Here is a 17,002-nt window from a genome sequence, read left to right as displayed (position 1 = left end):
GTAAAATAAGGCTTACGAGATACTTTTTGAGATGTTCACTAATTTTAATTTATTGTTTTATTTATTAATTTTTTCGTTTCAGGTAATGAATAAAATTATGAATACGATAACCATTTTCTTTCATAACACAAAAATCTTAATTTTTTTTTCTTTTTTTTTTTAAAAAAAGAATTATATTATTTCTTTTTAATTTTAAAAAAAGGAAAATATATTATTCCTCTAGTCTTTTCTTATAGAGTGTTTTCATTACGGGAGAACCTTTGTTTTTTTTTTTTTGTTTTTTTTAATAAAAACAATTTTGAAGTAGTTTTAAGACTTCCAAAAACTGTTCCCCTTTTCTATGTATGGGACAAAAGTAACGTATATTAAATTGATATTCTAATTTATGGGGAGACAAAAGCCCAATTGCCCAAATGACTCAACCAAATTAGAAATATAAAAATAGAAAGAAGAAAAAAGTATCAAATGGATAGAAGAATGTGGACAAGGGTGGTCCAAAAGAGACCCAAAAGTCATTTTCATGACAGTGCATAAGGGGATATTTGAGGTTATGTTAAAGGAAAGAGTTGAATTATTATTACTTGCACCCAATGAAATTAATTTCCAAGACTCCCCACTATCACTTTTTTTAATTTTTTTTGGGGGGGTTCTATGCTTTCTTCAACTTCCCTGCAAAGACTGCAAACAGCCATTGATGGGAGTGCACATGCAGGCTATCCTCATTATGGAGAAATCACATGCATTTCCTCAATATTTAGGGAATAAATGGTACAACCCTTCCCTAGTGAATGAAATATGGCAATTATTAAACGTTTGAGATGTGGGTCTTTGACTTAGATTGAGTAAATTAAAATTTATTTTATTTTATTTTCCTATTTATTAATATTTTTATTTATAAAAAAATGATAATAAAAATAGCCCATATTGAAATACAATCAAAAGTTAAAAAAAAATTCTAGAAAAAGCTAAAAAGAGGCATCTTTGGAGCCATTGATGAAGAAATGGAGAATCCCAAAGCCCAAATGGGTGGCAGCTGCAGGGCTCCCTCTATGAAGCAACACCACTCATTGAAACAAGCTTTTCCTCCATTTCCATCATTTCTTTGCCTTCAAGTCACCTCACTTTGAATTTTTTGTCACCTTCCAAACGTAGATGATAATATTTTTTAGTCAGGATATTAATTTGCCAGGTGAATCTTTTGCTATAATTAATTTGAAAAATGGGTTCAAACTCTGCAATGTTACCTTTGAAAATTATACCACTACCCTAACACTAATCCCATCCTCTCTCTCTTTCCATAAATTATTATTGGGGTTTTATAAATATTTTCAAATTTATTAAAAAAAATAGGGGTTAGTCTTCTGGACATGTGAAGTGTGTTATAAAAAATTGAGGAGCCAGCTATTGAAACCCACATCATCTCGTATAATCAAAAGGACAAATTGAATTGGTCCCTTTTGACAGCTCTCCTGCAACTACTGATCCCTACTATAAATATACACTTTAATCTATGGCTCCTCATCATCATCCTCCTCCTCTCATCTCCATTTTCTCCTCCCAGTTCCCCCCTTTGAGCGGAGGGGGCAAGTTTTCAGGCAGTGTCCGATGACTTTGCGTGGTGGCGGCCCCTCTAGGGGTCGCCTTTGGCCTCAGATTTTGGTGGCATTGGCCTTAGTTGTTGTTGCTAGCAATGTAGGTTCAACACATGCTGATCCTTACATCTACTCTTCTCCTCCACCACCTCCTTATGTCTACAAGTCTCCTCCGCCGCCGTCGCCTTCACCACTGCCTCCTTATGAGTATAAGTCTCCACCACCTCCATCACCGGCGCCGCCACATCCGTACTACTACAAGTCCCCACCACCGCCATCTCCGTCGCCTCCACCACCCTACTACTACAAATCTCCACCTCCTCCTTCTCCGGTTCCTCCCAAGCCTTACTACTACAAGTCTCCTCCACCACCTTCACCATCTCCTCATCCACCTTACTACTACAAGTCTCCGCCACCTCCGGAAAAGTCTCCACCACTACCACCACCATATTACTACAAATCTCCTCCACCTCCACCACCTAAGTCCCATCCACCTCCATACTACTACACTTCTCCCCCACCTCCGATGAAGTCTCCGCCACTACCACCACCATACTACTACAAATCTCCTCCACCTCCACCGCCCAAGCCCCACCCTCCTCCATACTACTACACTTCTCCCCCACCTCCGATGAAGTCTCCGCCACTACCACCACCATACTACTACAAATCTCCTCCACCTCCACCGCCCAAGTCCCACCCTCCTCCATACTACTACACTTCTCCACCACCACCTGTCCATTACCCCCATCCTCATCCCCACCACCACCCATTGGTAGTCAAGGTGGTCGGAAAAGTCTACTGCTACAGATGCTATGACTGGAAATACCCAGAGAAGTCCCACGACAAGAAGCACCTCAAAGGTAAATTTTTCTCAAACATTCTCACTTTTCTTCAAATGGGTTTCCATCATTTTCTTCCCATACTCCAAATTCCATCAACAGTAATTTTCTCAAAGATTCTCAGTGTTCCTCAAATGGGTTTTCTTAAATTTTCTTTCCATATTTCCACGTTAGTATTATTGTAGTATTTCAAATTATTAATATGCAATTAATTAAATAATAAAAATTCTAAACATGGAAGATAAGAAATTTTTAATTTAAAAAAAATGAAGAAGAGTATCTTGATTTTAATTAATTAAATAATAAAAATTCTAAACATGTGTTTGGAAGATAAGAAATTTAAAATTTTTAATTTAAATTTTTTTTTATAAATGAAGAAGAGCATCTTGATTTTAATTAATATGGCAAGGACAAAATTAGTTAGGGGAGTAGGTGAGATAATGTTTTTAGTTGACTTGATGCTAGTAAATTATTGTTGTTAATTAATGGAGCAGGTGCTGTTGTGGAGGTGACATGCAAGACAGGTGGCAAGAAGATCGTGGCCTATGGTAAGACAAAGATCAATGGCAAATACAGCATCACCGTTGATGGATTTGACTATGGTAAATTTGGAGCCAAGTCTTGCAAGGCTAAACTCCACGCCGCCCCCAAGGATTCGCCATGCAACATCCCAACTGACCTACACAGTGGCATGAAGGGTGCCAAGCTCAAAGTCAAGTCCAAGGACGAGTCTGAAGTTGTGCTCTATGCTAAGCCTTTTGCTTATGGGCCCAAGACTCCTTTCAAGGAATGTGAGAAGCCCAAGCCTGAGCCCAAGCCCCACCCACCCTACATCTACAAGTCACCACCACCACCATTGCCTCACTACTATTACAAGTCACCTCCTCCGCCATCGCCTTACCACCCACCATACTACTATAAGTCACCACCACCTCCTTCGCCATCTCCTTTACCACCGTATTATTACAAATCTCCTCCACCTCCATTACCGCTACCTCATCCACCTTATTATTACAAATCTCCTCCACCTCCATCACCGCTACCTCATCCACCTTATTATTACAAATCCCCACCTCCACCATCACCCACACCTCACTACTATTACAAGTCACCCCCTCCACCATCACCTTACCACCCACCATACTACTACAAGTCACCACCACCTCCTTCCCCATCTCCTCTACCACCATACTATTACAAATCTCCCCCACCTCCATCACCACTACCTCATCCACCCTACCATTACAAATCCCCACCTCCGCCATCACCACTACCTCATCCACCCTACTATTACAAATCCCCCCCTCCACCCTCACCAGAGCCTCATTACTATTACAAGTCACCTCCTCCACCATCACCCTACCACCCACCATACTACTACAAGTCTCCACCACCTCCTTCCCCATCTCCTCTACCACCATACTATTACAAATCTCCCCCACCTCCATCACCACTACCTCATCCACCCTACTATTACAAATCCCCACCTCCGCCATCACCAATCCCTCACTACTATTACAAGTCACCTCCTCCACCATCACCCTACCACCCACCATACTACTACAAGTCTCCACCACCTCCTTCCCCATCTCCTCTACCACCATACTATTACAAATCTCCCCCACCTCCATCACCACTACCTCATCCACCCTACTATTACAAATCCCCACCTCCGCCATCACCACTACCTCATCCACCCTACTATTACAAATCCCCCCCTCCACCCTCACCAGAGCCTCACTACTATTACAAGTCACCTCCTCCACCATCACCCTACCACCCACCATACTACTACAAGTCGCCACCACCTCCTTCCCCATCTCCTCTACCACCATACTATTACAAATCTCCCCCACCTCCATCACCACTACCTCATCCACCCTACTATTACAAATCCCCACCTCCGCCATCGCCATCTCCTCTACCACCATATTACTACAAATCTCCTCCACCTCCCTCACCCTCTCCCCATCCACCATACTACTACAAGTCCCCACCACCACCATCTCCATTACCTCATCCACCCTATTATTACAAATCCCCACCTCCGCCATCGCCATCTTCTCTACCACCATATTACTACAAATCTCCACCACCTCCCTCACCCTCTCCTCATCCACCATACTACTACAAGTCCCCACCACCACCATCTCCATTACCTCATCCACCCTATTATTACAAGTCTCCTCCTCCACCGTCTCCATCTCCCCTACCACCATACTACTACAAATCTCCCCCACCTCCATCACCAGTGACTCATCCACCCTATTATTACAAATCCCCACCTCCACCATCGCCATCTCCTCTACCACCATATTACTACAAATCTCCACCACCTCCCTCACCCTCTCCCCATCCACCATACTCCTACAAGTCCCCACCACCACCATCTCCATTACCTCATCCACCCTATTATTACAAGTCTCCTCCACCACCATCTCCATCCCCAACACCACCATACTACTACAAGTCTCCACCACCTCCATCACCATCTCCTCTACCTCCATACTACTACAAGTCTCCACCTCCACCATCCCCATCTCCTCCTCATCCATACTACTACAAATCTCCCCCACCACCATCGCCATCTCCTCCTCATCCATACTACTACAAATCCCCACCCCCGCCATCACCATCACCACCACCACCCTACTATTACAAGTCTCCACCCCCACCTTCGCTATCTCCTCCACCAACTTACTATTACAAGTCTCCACCACCGCCATCCCCATCTCTTCTTCCACCATACCACTACAACTCTCCCCCTCCCCCATCACCATCTCCTCCTCCCCCATACCACTACACATCACCTCCCCCACCTGTGAAGTCACCTCCTCCCCCAGTCTACATGTACGCATCTCCACCACCTCCAACTCATCCATACTAAGCATAGAAAGCTTTGCCACTTCCGCTTGCCATTCATGTAAGTAATTTTTTTTTTCATCTTTTGGAGGATGTTAAGCATAATTGGGATGTATATGATAAATAATCTCATTTTTATGGCTATTTTCAGTTCCAAGTTTTAATTTCAACAATGGAATAAAGGAAGGCTCTACCAGGAGAGGATTCAATAAGCAAGCTTCCAATACAATCCCGTTCAATAAGGGTCTGAGAATTGCATCTGAGAGCTTGAACCTTTCTAACTCAGACCAAATTGCTTCTACTTCTGTGGTGGCCATCCTACACATTATGCTCTTGTTGTGTTCAAGTGTTAGTGGTCGGCTTCAAAAGGTTTCCTGGGGAAAATAAAATCAGTAAATGAGATTGGAGACACAGCTAGGGTTTGCAAATGGCAGTTTCAGCTTCAGTTTGCTAGTTCCTTTTCAATCCCTCATGTTTTTTTAGGGTGTCTGTTTAAGTTATGAATGTATATTGTATTATTGCCTTGTGAGATTGAGCTTCTATTTATTAAGGACATCCATATGTTTCCTAGATTTTCTTGTGCTTTGTGCACCAAGGTTGTTCATCCCAATAAAGAACATTTTCTGTCACAAATCTTCTCTCTCTCCCCCTGGCCCCCTCCCTTGTTCATGGGTTTAATGTCATTCTGCATGCATTATTGTGTTCACAATTCTGCATATGGGGTCTGCTGGCTTTCAGCTTTTTCCCAGTGTTCCATGATACCTTCAGTCCTTTCTAGAAAATTGAGTGCCTTCTAAAGAAAAGACAAACTTTGCCGGACAAAGTTTAGATATGTGGCACACCTGCGACTGAAGGACCTCAGCATCATCTTCACTTTGCTTGTGAAGATGGACTCCGAAATTTGATGTTGGAAAAGTACCCCCCTAAAAATAAAGTGTTGGAAACACCAATCTTTCAATAATACTACTTACAGCAAAATAAATTCCACAATCATCAATGGATTAATATTTCTTAATTAAGGATCCAGTGGTTTATTCCATAATTAACTCATGTCTCTTTCATAAGGAACTCCACGTGTTCAACCTTTCAGATTCCTTGAAGTAGGTAGCACAGCGGATAATTTTCCACACCCATAATTGCAGCAGTACGTAGTTAACAGCACTTTAGGTCAAAAGTGAGAGAGAGTCATACTCAGTGGGGTCCTAATAATGCACCTAAAACGACTTCTATCTACTTGTTTTTCTACCTTTTCTTCAATGCAAAAGAAATGGAAGTGAGAAAATTAACCCTTTTCTTTGGGTCCTGATGAAGCAGGTGAAGTCACAGCTGGAAAGTCTTTTTCACTCAACTGCACCACAGCTTGTCAAAAATGGTAGGCCCATTTATATATATACACGTATGAAAATTGGTCAGCTGTAGCAGGTGTGGTTTCTTTAACGGAAGTTCATCGCATTGGCTGATTCATTTTTTCCACGTCATGATGTTGTGGAAAGTATTATTCTTACACGCCCAATAATGCCCGGGAGAAGTGGACTGAAGTTGATATTTCTGACACAGATGGATCAATTCTTTATTAAAACATGTTTTTTAAAATATGATTTGGCGCTTGGCAACATTGACACTTCATAGAAGTTTGATAGAAGCGTCACCTTGTGAGATAATATACAAGTCCCTCATCGCTTACACATTCTCACTGTGGCATAGCACACCCGACAAATACATGGACCAAAAACCTATAAGAGATGCCATCATCTTCCCATGGTCAATAGTTCACTAGCAAGCTCACCATGTCCAAAGTTGTCTCTGGTCGGCAACCTCTGCAGTCAATGAAGTGAAGTGAAGCTCATCTGCCGGCCGGCGACCTCCATAATGAATTACGATTAATTGTGAATGAATACTTGTGATTAAGATGGAGGCCTGTATGGAGCATCGTACTGCTCCATTATTAGAAGGTTCACAAAATTCTACATCCTTTTTGACTTGTCTTCCCTCACTGAATGACTGAATTCGTTCTGTTTGGAATAATATTGGAGACTGTTTTTTGAAAATGTTCCAAATAAACCCTAAAATTATAAGGAAAATGAATTTCAAAAAATATTAACCACTGTGAGCAGTAGTTTAGATTTGAAAAAGAGTGTTAGGGTTATTTCTATATATAGTCAAAGGATAAAAATATCAATTTTGATGGATTTACAAAGAAATATTAAAAAAAAATTGGTCAAAATCCATGCAAGTATCAGGGAAAAAAAACACTCAAAAGAAATGATAAATAATAAATAACATACGTATTCCATTTAAAAAAATATTTATATGTGTAATATATTTTGTGATAATAAACCAAATTTAAAAATACATTAAATTTAAAATTATAATATGTTTAGTTTGGAATAAGATTTTTTATTTAAAGATATTGATAATTTTATTTATAAAATTATATATGTTAGAAGAAATATAGATATTAACATCTAAAAACATAATTTATTTAAAAAGACAAACAATAAAATTTAAAAATAATAATGGTTAAGAGTATTTTATTTAAAATGAATAACAAATACAATTTAATTTTTTTAATATGCAAATAAGTCAAATTTATCATTAGATGTATATAATTAGTACTCAATTATGAACCTTTTATTCTTGAATGTTTTGATTTAATCTGTGATTAATTGAATTGATTTTTTGAATTTCAAATTATTATTAAAAATTAAAAGATCATTAAAGAATTAAATTATTCATTATATCTCATTTAATTTAGAATTTATTTACCTAATGAGAATATTAAAAAATATAGTTATATGTATAAGAGAAACAAAAAAACATGACTTATAGATATTAGTTTTAGTCTATTATTTTTTGATTTGATAAGATTTATTTTTTGAATTCTAATTTATTTTTGAAAAATTTTAAATTCATTTATAAATTCAATAAAAAAATGTCTTATGATTTGAAATTTATTTTTATTATTGTTGTTGTTATTGTTGTTATTATTATTATGAAAACCCGTAAAGGAAACGGGTGAAAACAAAAAAATAGAAAAATGAAATAAAAAAAATACATGAATTTTGTTCCACTTAGGTGGCTACAACAAATTTCATCCTACATTTTCCCTTCACTTTTGTTGTCAAGTCCAACACCAACACACCCTAAAACGCAAATCTCCCCAGAGAAGCAAGGAATATAACAATAGAAAGCATTTAAGACAGAGTTGGAGATTGAGTTTACAGCTTAGACAGCACTGATGAATGAACCCAGTGTCTCCAACCATGCTGCAACTGAAGATTGTAGCCCACATATGGATAAGATATATATGGATGCTACTTTGTACAACGCCTTAGCAAAAGGCAAGGTCAATATGCTGGAAAATTTCCTTGAAGCCAATGACCTTCGGCCAAAAGGATCACAATCCTCCATATTGCAGCCCAGCTAGCTGGACTACGTTCAATGGATCCTTCATCGATTCTTGCTTTCATCTCTTATCTTCATATCTACGGCAGCCACCTCCAATCTGGAAGGCGATACCCCACTTCACCTTGCAGCCAGAGAAGGGCATTGTCGGGTCGTTTTCGCTCTCATTGCTGTTGCAAAAGCAATTCGCCAACGGAAGGAAAGTGGGGTTAGAGCAGATAAGACAAAGCCGATGATGCCAAATTAGGAGAAAATACAGTCATGCATGAGGCAGTGCGGTATCATTACTCAGCAGTCAGAAGTGGTGAAGTTTTTTATTAAGGAAGACCTTGCATTGCTGAGAGAGGATATAGAGACTTATAGGTTTGATAAATCAACTTAATGACTTAAATGATTTAACAAGTCATTAAGTCACTTCCGGCCATTAAATTGATTTATCAAACATTTTCTTAGGCAAATCATCATAGACAGCCCTCACACTTCACCGGTTCTTAATGACATCATCGGTAGAACGGGACGGCCTTGCATGTTGTTGTAATTGGCAATCACCAAAGTAATTGTTGATCTTCGTGCAATGATTTTTGGTGAGGAAATTATAAAAAAAATTAAAAATTAAAAACACACAAATTTAATATGGTTCCACGAATTGTCTACGTCCATGGGAATAAGAAAGATAAAAACTTTCACTATATGTAAAATTAGGGTTACATAAAAGGGTATTTATACTAACCATCGGGTAATGAAATTCTAAAAATACCCTTGATCATAGCCCCCGCACCCTTCAACCTATCATGCGCCCTTAACAATAAAAATACAAACTTGAATGACAAATATCATCATTCCACTTCGACATTTGCCCTTTTTCTTTTTCTCCATATATGTTTTTCTCTCAATATGAGTCACATACTATAATAGTAATCAACTGTTGTATTAATCCTAGTGATCATGCAAAATATTATTAAATTTATTGGATTATGAAGCCTAATTCATTCTTGTTAGATGTTGGGGTCAAACACCTTATTAACTTCACAAAGTTTAAAGGGCTAAGAGACTTGGATAATTTTATTTATTTATTATTATTATTTATTCAATCATGAGTTTCCCTTTATTATATTTTAACTTTATTATGATTTAGAATTTTGTTTTAAAGAGAAAAAAGGTGTCTGACCATAATTGAAAATAGTGGAAGAACCTTCACCATTGTGACTTTTTATTTTTATTTGATTAGTGGATTCTTAAGTCTCAATGTAGAAACCTTCACCATTGTGACTTTTTATTTTTATTTGATTAGTGGATTCTTAAGTCTCAATGTAGAAATTGCATTGATCATTAAATCATGTTAAAATGTTTTGTCTTTATTTCTTTATTTCATATGTGATTGGGCTAACAAAATTTTTATCTAATTCTTTTTTAATTTTGTTTGTTTATTTATCGAATATATATCACAAATTTAAGGGTCTCCAACGAGCCAGGCCGGGCCGCCCACTGAGCCCGTTGACTGGTCAACGAGCCGAGCTGGGGTAAAAATTAAAATAATTTTCAGTTTTGAAGGGAATGAGATTCGAAACCCTTCCCTTATGGAACCATAAGGGAGCTAGTCACCAACTGAGCTGACCCTCTTTTGTATAACTATTTTGCATTAGTTATATATATATTAAAAATATTGTATAATTTTTGAAAAAAAATAAAAGTGAATTGATTGTTCAACGGTCACATGACCGTTGAACATGCCACTCATAATTCAATTTCAAATATATGACCATTGAACGGTCTTGAAATTAAAAATAAAAATAAAAATTAAATCTTAATATTTAAATCCCTATAAATATTAAATACCCTCAATTTTTTTCTATTCTCTCAACTCTTAAGCTCTCTCCCATTCCACAATATTTCTGATTATTGCATTTTGTCTCAAATTATTCAATATTATTGGTGGTGAAAAACAAACATTGGTGGTTCAAAGAGTTCAAATTTGAAGGAATTTCTGCTTCGGTTCTTCAATTTAGTAACATACTTCACCTTTTCTTTTATTTATTTGTTACATTTTAATTTTACATTTATTATTTTTAGCATAATATTTTATCAATAATTATAATTATGACAAGTGGTTCTTGTTTTTCATCTAATGCATGTGATAGCAAAAATTTACTTCAAATATATGAAATTTTTTTGATAGAATAGAAATAAATTTAGAAAATAATAAAAAAGAAATAAAAGCAAAATGTAAAATTTGTAACAAACTTCTTAGTGGTGGCTCAAATGCAGGTACAAGTCATTTAAAAAGGCATCATGAAAATTGTAAAATTAAAAATAATGTAGATATTAGAAATTATATACAATTAGGTAAAGATAAAAGTGGAAATTTAAAAACATTTTCTTATGATGAATCATATTGTCATAAAGAAATGATTGGTTATATAATAAGAGCAGAACAACCTTTCAATTTCACTAGTTCGCCATAACCGCCAAGAGATAATGATTAAAATATTTTACTAAATGTATGTCATATTTTTATTTTTATTTTTATGGTTGAAAAGTACAAATGATTGACAAATAAGTAGGTGTCAACCTAGTTGGGATGTATTTATTTTGTAGTAATGTAAACTTTTCCCATATTTTCAAATGTAATGTATACATTCAATGAATAAAATAGTTAACAATGAATATTTTTATTAATGTAACATTTTCTATTTCTTGAATATTTTATATATATATATATATATATATATATATATATATATATAGTGGCGGACCTATGGGCGGGCCCGTCGGGCCTAATTTGGGGCCCATGACCCGGCCCATCCAGAAATGGGCTCGGGTCGGGTTTTAGCCCGCTGGGCCGGGCCGGGCCATGGGCTGCGGGCTTTTTGGAGACCCTTACTCACAATATAGTTATTAGAAGGGAACCGGGCCTAAAGAGGTTGATGAAAATGGGTGGTCTTGGCCTCGTTATGCCCCACTTCAATTATGCTCAAATTGAGAAGCAATTACCCGAAAAGTCATCAGATAAGTCTTTAACTTAGGTGGTGTTTGTTTTTTTACTTAATTCTTAATAGAACCTTAATACTTAATAGTATTAAATATTAGGTTGTTTGTTTTTGTAGTATTTTATTTTTATTAAGTATTAAAAAGTAAAAAAAATCATTGTGTTATTTTTTCTATTTAGAAAAAGCCACATATTTTGGCTTTTTCTATTTAGTAAAAAGTTTATAATAAGTTATGAAAAAGTAAAAAAACAAACAACCTAAATTCTAAAACTAAATGGTTTTCAGTAAAAAGCTAAAAAAACAAACACCACCTTACCTCATAAGTTAGCATATGGAGTTGGAAATGGAGGCTTTGTTAGCATATCTGCCACTTGGTGCTGAGATGACACATGAAAAGTCTTCAAACAACCACTTCGGAGTTTTTCCCTCATAAGATGACAATCAATCTCGATGGGTTAGTTCACTCATGAAAAATGGGCTTGATACTTTGCTTCAACAAAGGATCTGGATACTATCTGTTGCTTCTTGGATTTCCAAGCACCCAAGGAATCTCTAATGTAAATGCAAAAACCGGTAATTGACCTCCTAGTGTCTGGACATGCTGCTCAATCCAAGTTTACAAAGGCTTTTAAATCATTAGATGTTGAAGAAGAGAAAAGGAGTCCTTAGCCTACTGTAGCTTTCACATATTGAAGAACATGATATGTTGCATGCAAGTGGGGAATTCTCGGCTTAACAAGAAATTGGCTCAATCGATTTACTGAATCCAATAGATTTGATCTTGTTATGGTAAGGTATAGGAGCTTCCCAATCATTCTCTTATACATGGAAGGATCTTCAAGCAATTCTCCTTCGTCCTGGGAAAGTTTTTTGACTTGTGACTAAGATGGAGGCATATATGGAGCATCGTACTGCTCCATTATTAGAAGGTTAACAAAATTCTACAACCTTTTTGACTCTTTTTTGATCACATTGTTGATTAGTACTTCCCTCCTTGAATTAGTCCTGTTTGGAATTCTTATAAACTACTGTATTTTCAAAAATATATTTATTCATATCTACCATTTTTTTATTTTCTTTCACAGGCACATCTAACAGTGAAAAAGAAAAAGAAAAATAAAAAAAAACCCAGCTATATTTAAATTTTTATTTCCAAGAGAAAAGGGTGTCTAACATCATACAAATTGCAGTAAACACCCTGCAAAAGTCAACCAAAATTAAATATAAAGCCAACTTGCAAGAAAAATTATTGGAGTACAATATCCTTCTAATCTTCATCTTTTAAAATTTGTCTAAATAAATAACAAAAGAAAATGAAAAAGATGCAGCAAATGACACAGTTAGCAATGGGAAGCCCTGAGGATAGCGGCAATACAGCGTACAAGCCTGTCATAAACGCAACCACCATTGCTCCCATGGCGAACATGGTGAGAAGAGTGCCCCACAATAAGCAGTTTCCTATGATCTCTTGTTTCTTATGGTATACCATTAAAAAAGAGACGAATACAGAAGATATAGAAAGCACCATGGCTATGGTATCTGTCACAACAAATGCTTTAAAAGCTGCTTTCTTTGCTAGAACGGCTGTTCCTGGGCTACTGTCCTTATCCTCCTTGTAACCTCCCGGCACGGTGAAACCTGCGGCAAAGGTTACCGTTGTTATGAGCGCGGCCACTATCAAATGGGTTTCAGCTTTTTTGTCTAAGGTGAAGAAGATTTTATCATCTTTTTTCCGTGTCCTGTCTTCATCTTTGTTTTCGGATTCACTGCAACCATGGTCTTCCCTGATGCCTAGGAGCCAACTTAAAGGTCCAACAGCCCCTTCCTTACTTTTTCTCAAGTAATGTAGGATATAGCTCTGAAATGTGAACATCTGAAATCTTAATTTAGCCTTGACATATATATATAGTAAGAAGCATGGAGCCCAATATTATATAAAATTTGTCTCGCTTAAGGTTTTAAACTTTCATCAAATATCTTCCATGTTTTAAATCAAAAGGAATATAAATGAAAATAACAAGTAAAAAATGAAGGCAAGGTATTTGATAAAATTTCAAATTATAAGATAGTTAAATTTATTTAACCAAAACCCCTCGTTATTAAACCAATATAATCCATCATATTTATGATAAAATCAAGTTAGACACCGCCCTTACCTTGTTTACCCAATTGTGGGTGGCTTGAGAAACTATGTCGTTAGGAGTGAAGTATTCACTGTTGAGACCCATCTTATCCACTGTATGGTCCACTATAAAATCTTCATCATCAACTAGGTAAGAAGCAAGCAAGTGGAGGGGTGTGTCTCCTTTAACATAATCTTTCTCATTTACAAGTCCTCGCAACTTTAACCCATCAATTTCTAAGAATTTCCCAGGATAATCATCTTTCTTCTTTGCCATGGCAAAGTGAAAAACATTTTGGCCCTTACAATCAACCTGCTCGCAACAATCGGGACAGTGTTGCACCAAGAGCTTTACTATGTCGATATGACCACGACCAGCTGCAATATGTAGGGCTGTTTTCTTGCCATCTTTGATTCTAAGGTAAGTTGGAAACTTATCTAATGACTTGTTGAGTAATTGTTTCACAATTTTAACATAACCAAAGTGGGCAGCACAATGAAGCGGAGACCAACCATGTTCATCGACCTCTTTCGTGAGACTTGGTTTCCATTTCAACAACTTTATTGTGATATCTAATAAACAAACAAACAACATAAAAAAAGTAAACTGACAAAAATTTCATGAAAATTTTATTAGTTCAATCACATACGATCACAAATAAAGAAAGAAAAACGAGAGATTTTAATGTAGTTTAATAATCAATGTAATTCCTATATCCACAAAATATACTGACATTTAAGAATTCACTAATCCAATGAGAATAAAAGGTTATAATGGTAAAAATTCTCTATTTCTAATCTTAATCGTAGTCACACATATGTTTTAATATTTAAAACGAAACTCTAAATCATAATAGAGTTAAAATGTAATAATGAAAAACTCATGATTCAATAAATAATTTAAAAAACAAAAATTGTCCAAGTCTCCTAGCCCTTAAACCCTTGCGAGGTCAGCAGCATGATTGCAAATTACATGATCACTAGGATTAATACAATAGTTAATTACCTAGATGATTGCCAATTACAGCAGCATGCAAGGCTGTTCTACCCATGATGCCATAATGAGCTGGTGAAGTGTGAGTGTTGTCTATGATGATTTGCACTAAGTCTCCGTATCCTCTCTCAGCTGCCATGTAAAGGGGATTGTGGCCTGTAATATTGGCACCATAGACAAACTCAGGATCTTCCTTAATCAATAACTTCACCACTTCTGAGTGATGATACCGCGCTGCCTCATGCAAGGCTGTGTCTTTCTCCTTATTTTCCGTCCTCAGCATTGCCTTATCTGCTCCAATCTCGCTTTCGATCTCTTGTTGATGTGCTTTTGCAGCAGCAATGAGAGCCAAAACGACCTGACAATGCCCTTCTCTGGCTGCAAGGTGAAGTGGGGTATCACCTTTCAGATTGGGTTGCTGCAGTAGAGATGAAGATGAAGATGAAGGCAAGCATTGATGAAGGATCCATTGAACGCAGTCCAGCTGACCAAACTGAGCTGCAATATGAAGGATTGTGTTCCTTTTGGGGGTCAATTGGAGCCTGAGATTATTGTTTTCTAGCAAACTTTCCAGCATATTGACCTTGCCTTTTGCTAAGGCGTTGTACAAGGTAGCATCCATATATGTCTCATCCATATATGGGCTACAATCTTCAGTTGCAGCAGCATGGTTGGAGGCACTAGGCTGATTCATTAGAGTTGTCCAAGCTATAAACTCAATCTCCAACTCTGTCTTAAATGCATTCCATATGGAAAGACAGATACCAATGGAATGCTTCGAAGCAAAGTGGTGAATGATTTTCAATTTTCTTTTTCTTTTTACTATTTTTGTCTGTCACAAGTTATGATCTATTTTTATATTCCTTTCTTCTATGGGGAGATTGGTGTTTTAGGGTGTGACAGGTTGGTGTTGGATTCGACAACGATGGTACAAGATATTTACCATTTTTTGTATTTCTTATTTTCATTTTTTTTTTTATATATGTTAAGGGAGGAAAAAAAAAGCATACATTTATATAAAAATAATTACAAAATAAAAACTTTATATTCAAGTTTTATGCACTATTAAAGATAGTATATAGAAGGGTAAAAAAATAGTATGATATCATTAAAATGTAGTATCTAAATGATCAAATATACTACATTTGATTAAAAAAGAAAGTGCATAAAATACTAATTATTTTTAAATAGTTGATTAAAATTTGTATTTTATGAACTTGAGTTACCATTTTGTGATTTTTTTTCATATGAGTGTTTGGAAATACATTTTTCCCTTTATTCATTTTCAAATTAAAAAAATTAAAGAATAATTAAAAATAAAACACTAGATATAAAAATTATTTTAAAACATATTTAAAAACATCATAAACAAGTTTAAAATATTTTAAATTTTCAAACAAACTTTTGTTGTACAAAAATTAAAGAATATTTTACAAATTAGATTCATAAAATGATTTAAGGAAAGTGATTTTTTTACAAATTATTAGCTTTTTTTATTTATAAATTTATCTACTAAAGATATTTCAATTTAATTTTATTTGCAAGAAAATTGGTTTGTATTAATTTTCTAGAAACAAGACTTTTACAATTTTATTTACAAAAATATTAAAATTTAATTCAATTTTATTAGTAAAAATGATTTTTAATAGAAAAATGACATTTTAAAAAATTATTTACAAAACATACTTTAGAGATTTATTTGTTAAAAGAAATATTTTCAATTTCATTAAAAAAAATAAAATTAATGTGATAACTAAATTGTTTTGTTATTATGATATCCTAAGAGAAGTGACTATTATGACATTTAATGTGATTAAATGTCATCTTTATCATTAATGTGATAAAGATTTATCTTTATCTTTATTTGTTAAAAGAAATATTTTCAATTTCATTAAAAAAATTAATGTGATAAAGATGACTTCAATTTATTATTTAAGAGCAAAAATGATTTGGAATTTATTATTAAAAAAAAAAAGGATTTTGTATTGTAGAAAAAAAAAACAGCTAGATTTATTTATTTATTTTAAAGAAATTAATTTATTAAAAGCAAATCTCGATTGTAAAAAAAAAAAAAAAAAAAGATTATGGTTTTATTTTAAAAAAGGTTTTCCAATTTTTTCTTGAAGAAAAAAAAAATTCTTGATTTAGTTTTATTAAAACGGTTTTCATTTATTAAAAAAAATATTTCAATTTTATAA

The 17,002-nt window shown here is 35.3% G+C and overlaps 2 protein-coding genes across 2 annotated transcripts; one reads left to right on the top strand and one right to left on the bottom strand.

The window, feature by feature from the left end:
- Positions 1-1,510: 1,510 nt before the first annotated feature.
- Positions 1,511-5,929, top strand: LOC132253823 (extensin-2-like). The gene is made up of 3 exons (XM_059737051.1): positions 1,511-2,455; positions 2,929-5,357; positions 5,448-5,929. The coding sequence occupies exons 1-2, from the start codon at positions 1,606-1,608 to the stop codon at positions 5,319-5,321; spliced, it is 3,243 nt and encodes a 1,080-aa protein (XP_059593034.1). The 5' UTR covers positions 1,511-1,605; the 3' UTR covers positions 5,322-5,357; positions 5,448-5,929.
- A 6,946-nt stretch (positions 5,930-12,875) lies between these two features.
- LOC100246269 (protein ACCELERATED CELL DEATH 6) lies at positions 12,876-15,497 on the bottom strand. Its single transcript, XM_010652159.3, has 3 exons — positions 14,817-15,497; positions 13,845-14,383; positions 12,876-13,546 (listed from the first exon to the last, which is right to left on the bottom strand). The coding sequence occupies exons 1-3, from the start codon at positions 15,439-15,441 to the stop codon at positions 12,956-12,958; spliced, it is 1,755 nt and encodes a 584-aa protein (XP_010650461.3). The 5' UTR covers positions 15,442-15,497; the 3' UTR covers positions 12,876-12,955.
- Positions 15,498-17,002: the final 1,505 nt, after the last annotated feature.

The sequence above is a fragment of the Vitis vinifera genome, chromosome 5, assembly GCF_030704535.1.
Source record: "Vitis vinifera cultivar Pinot Noir 40024 chromosome 5, ASM3070453v1".
NCBI classification, from domain to species: domain Eukaryota; kingdom Viridiplantae; phylum Streptophyta; class Magnoliopsida; order Vitales; family Vitaceae; genus Vitis; species Vitis vinifera.
This window is presented reverse-complemented; position numbering and strand designations above follow the sequence as displayed.

What these genes read in the sequence shown, in the direction of transcription:
- LOC100246269 (XM_010652159.3), bottom strand. Translation starts at nt 15,441, where the DNA reads ATGGATGAGACATATATGGATGCTACCTTGTACAACGCCTTAGCAAAA. An exon ending in TGTAATTGGCAATCATCTAG is followed by an intron (nt 14,384 to 14,816) that starts GTAATTAACTAT and finishes TTTGTTTATTAG; the next exon opens with ATATCACAATAAAGTTGTTG. An exon ending in CCCACAATTGGGTAAACAAG is followed by an intron (nt 13,547 to 13,844) that starts GTAAGGGCGGTG and finishes TTCACATTTCAG; the next exon opens with AGCTATATCCTACATTACTT.
- LOC132253823 (XM_059737051.1), top strand. Translation starts at nt 1,606, where the DNA reads ATGACTTTGCGTGGTGGCGGCCCCTCTAGGGGTCGCCTTTGGCCTCAG. An exon ending in CGACAAGAAGCACCTCAAAG is followed by an intron (nt 2,456 to 2,928) that starts GTAAATTTTTCT and finishes TTAATGGAGCAG; the next exon opens with GTGCTGTTGTGGAGGTGACA.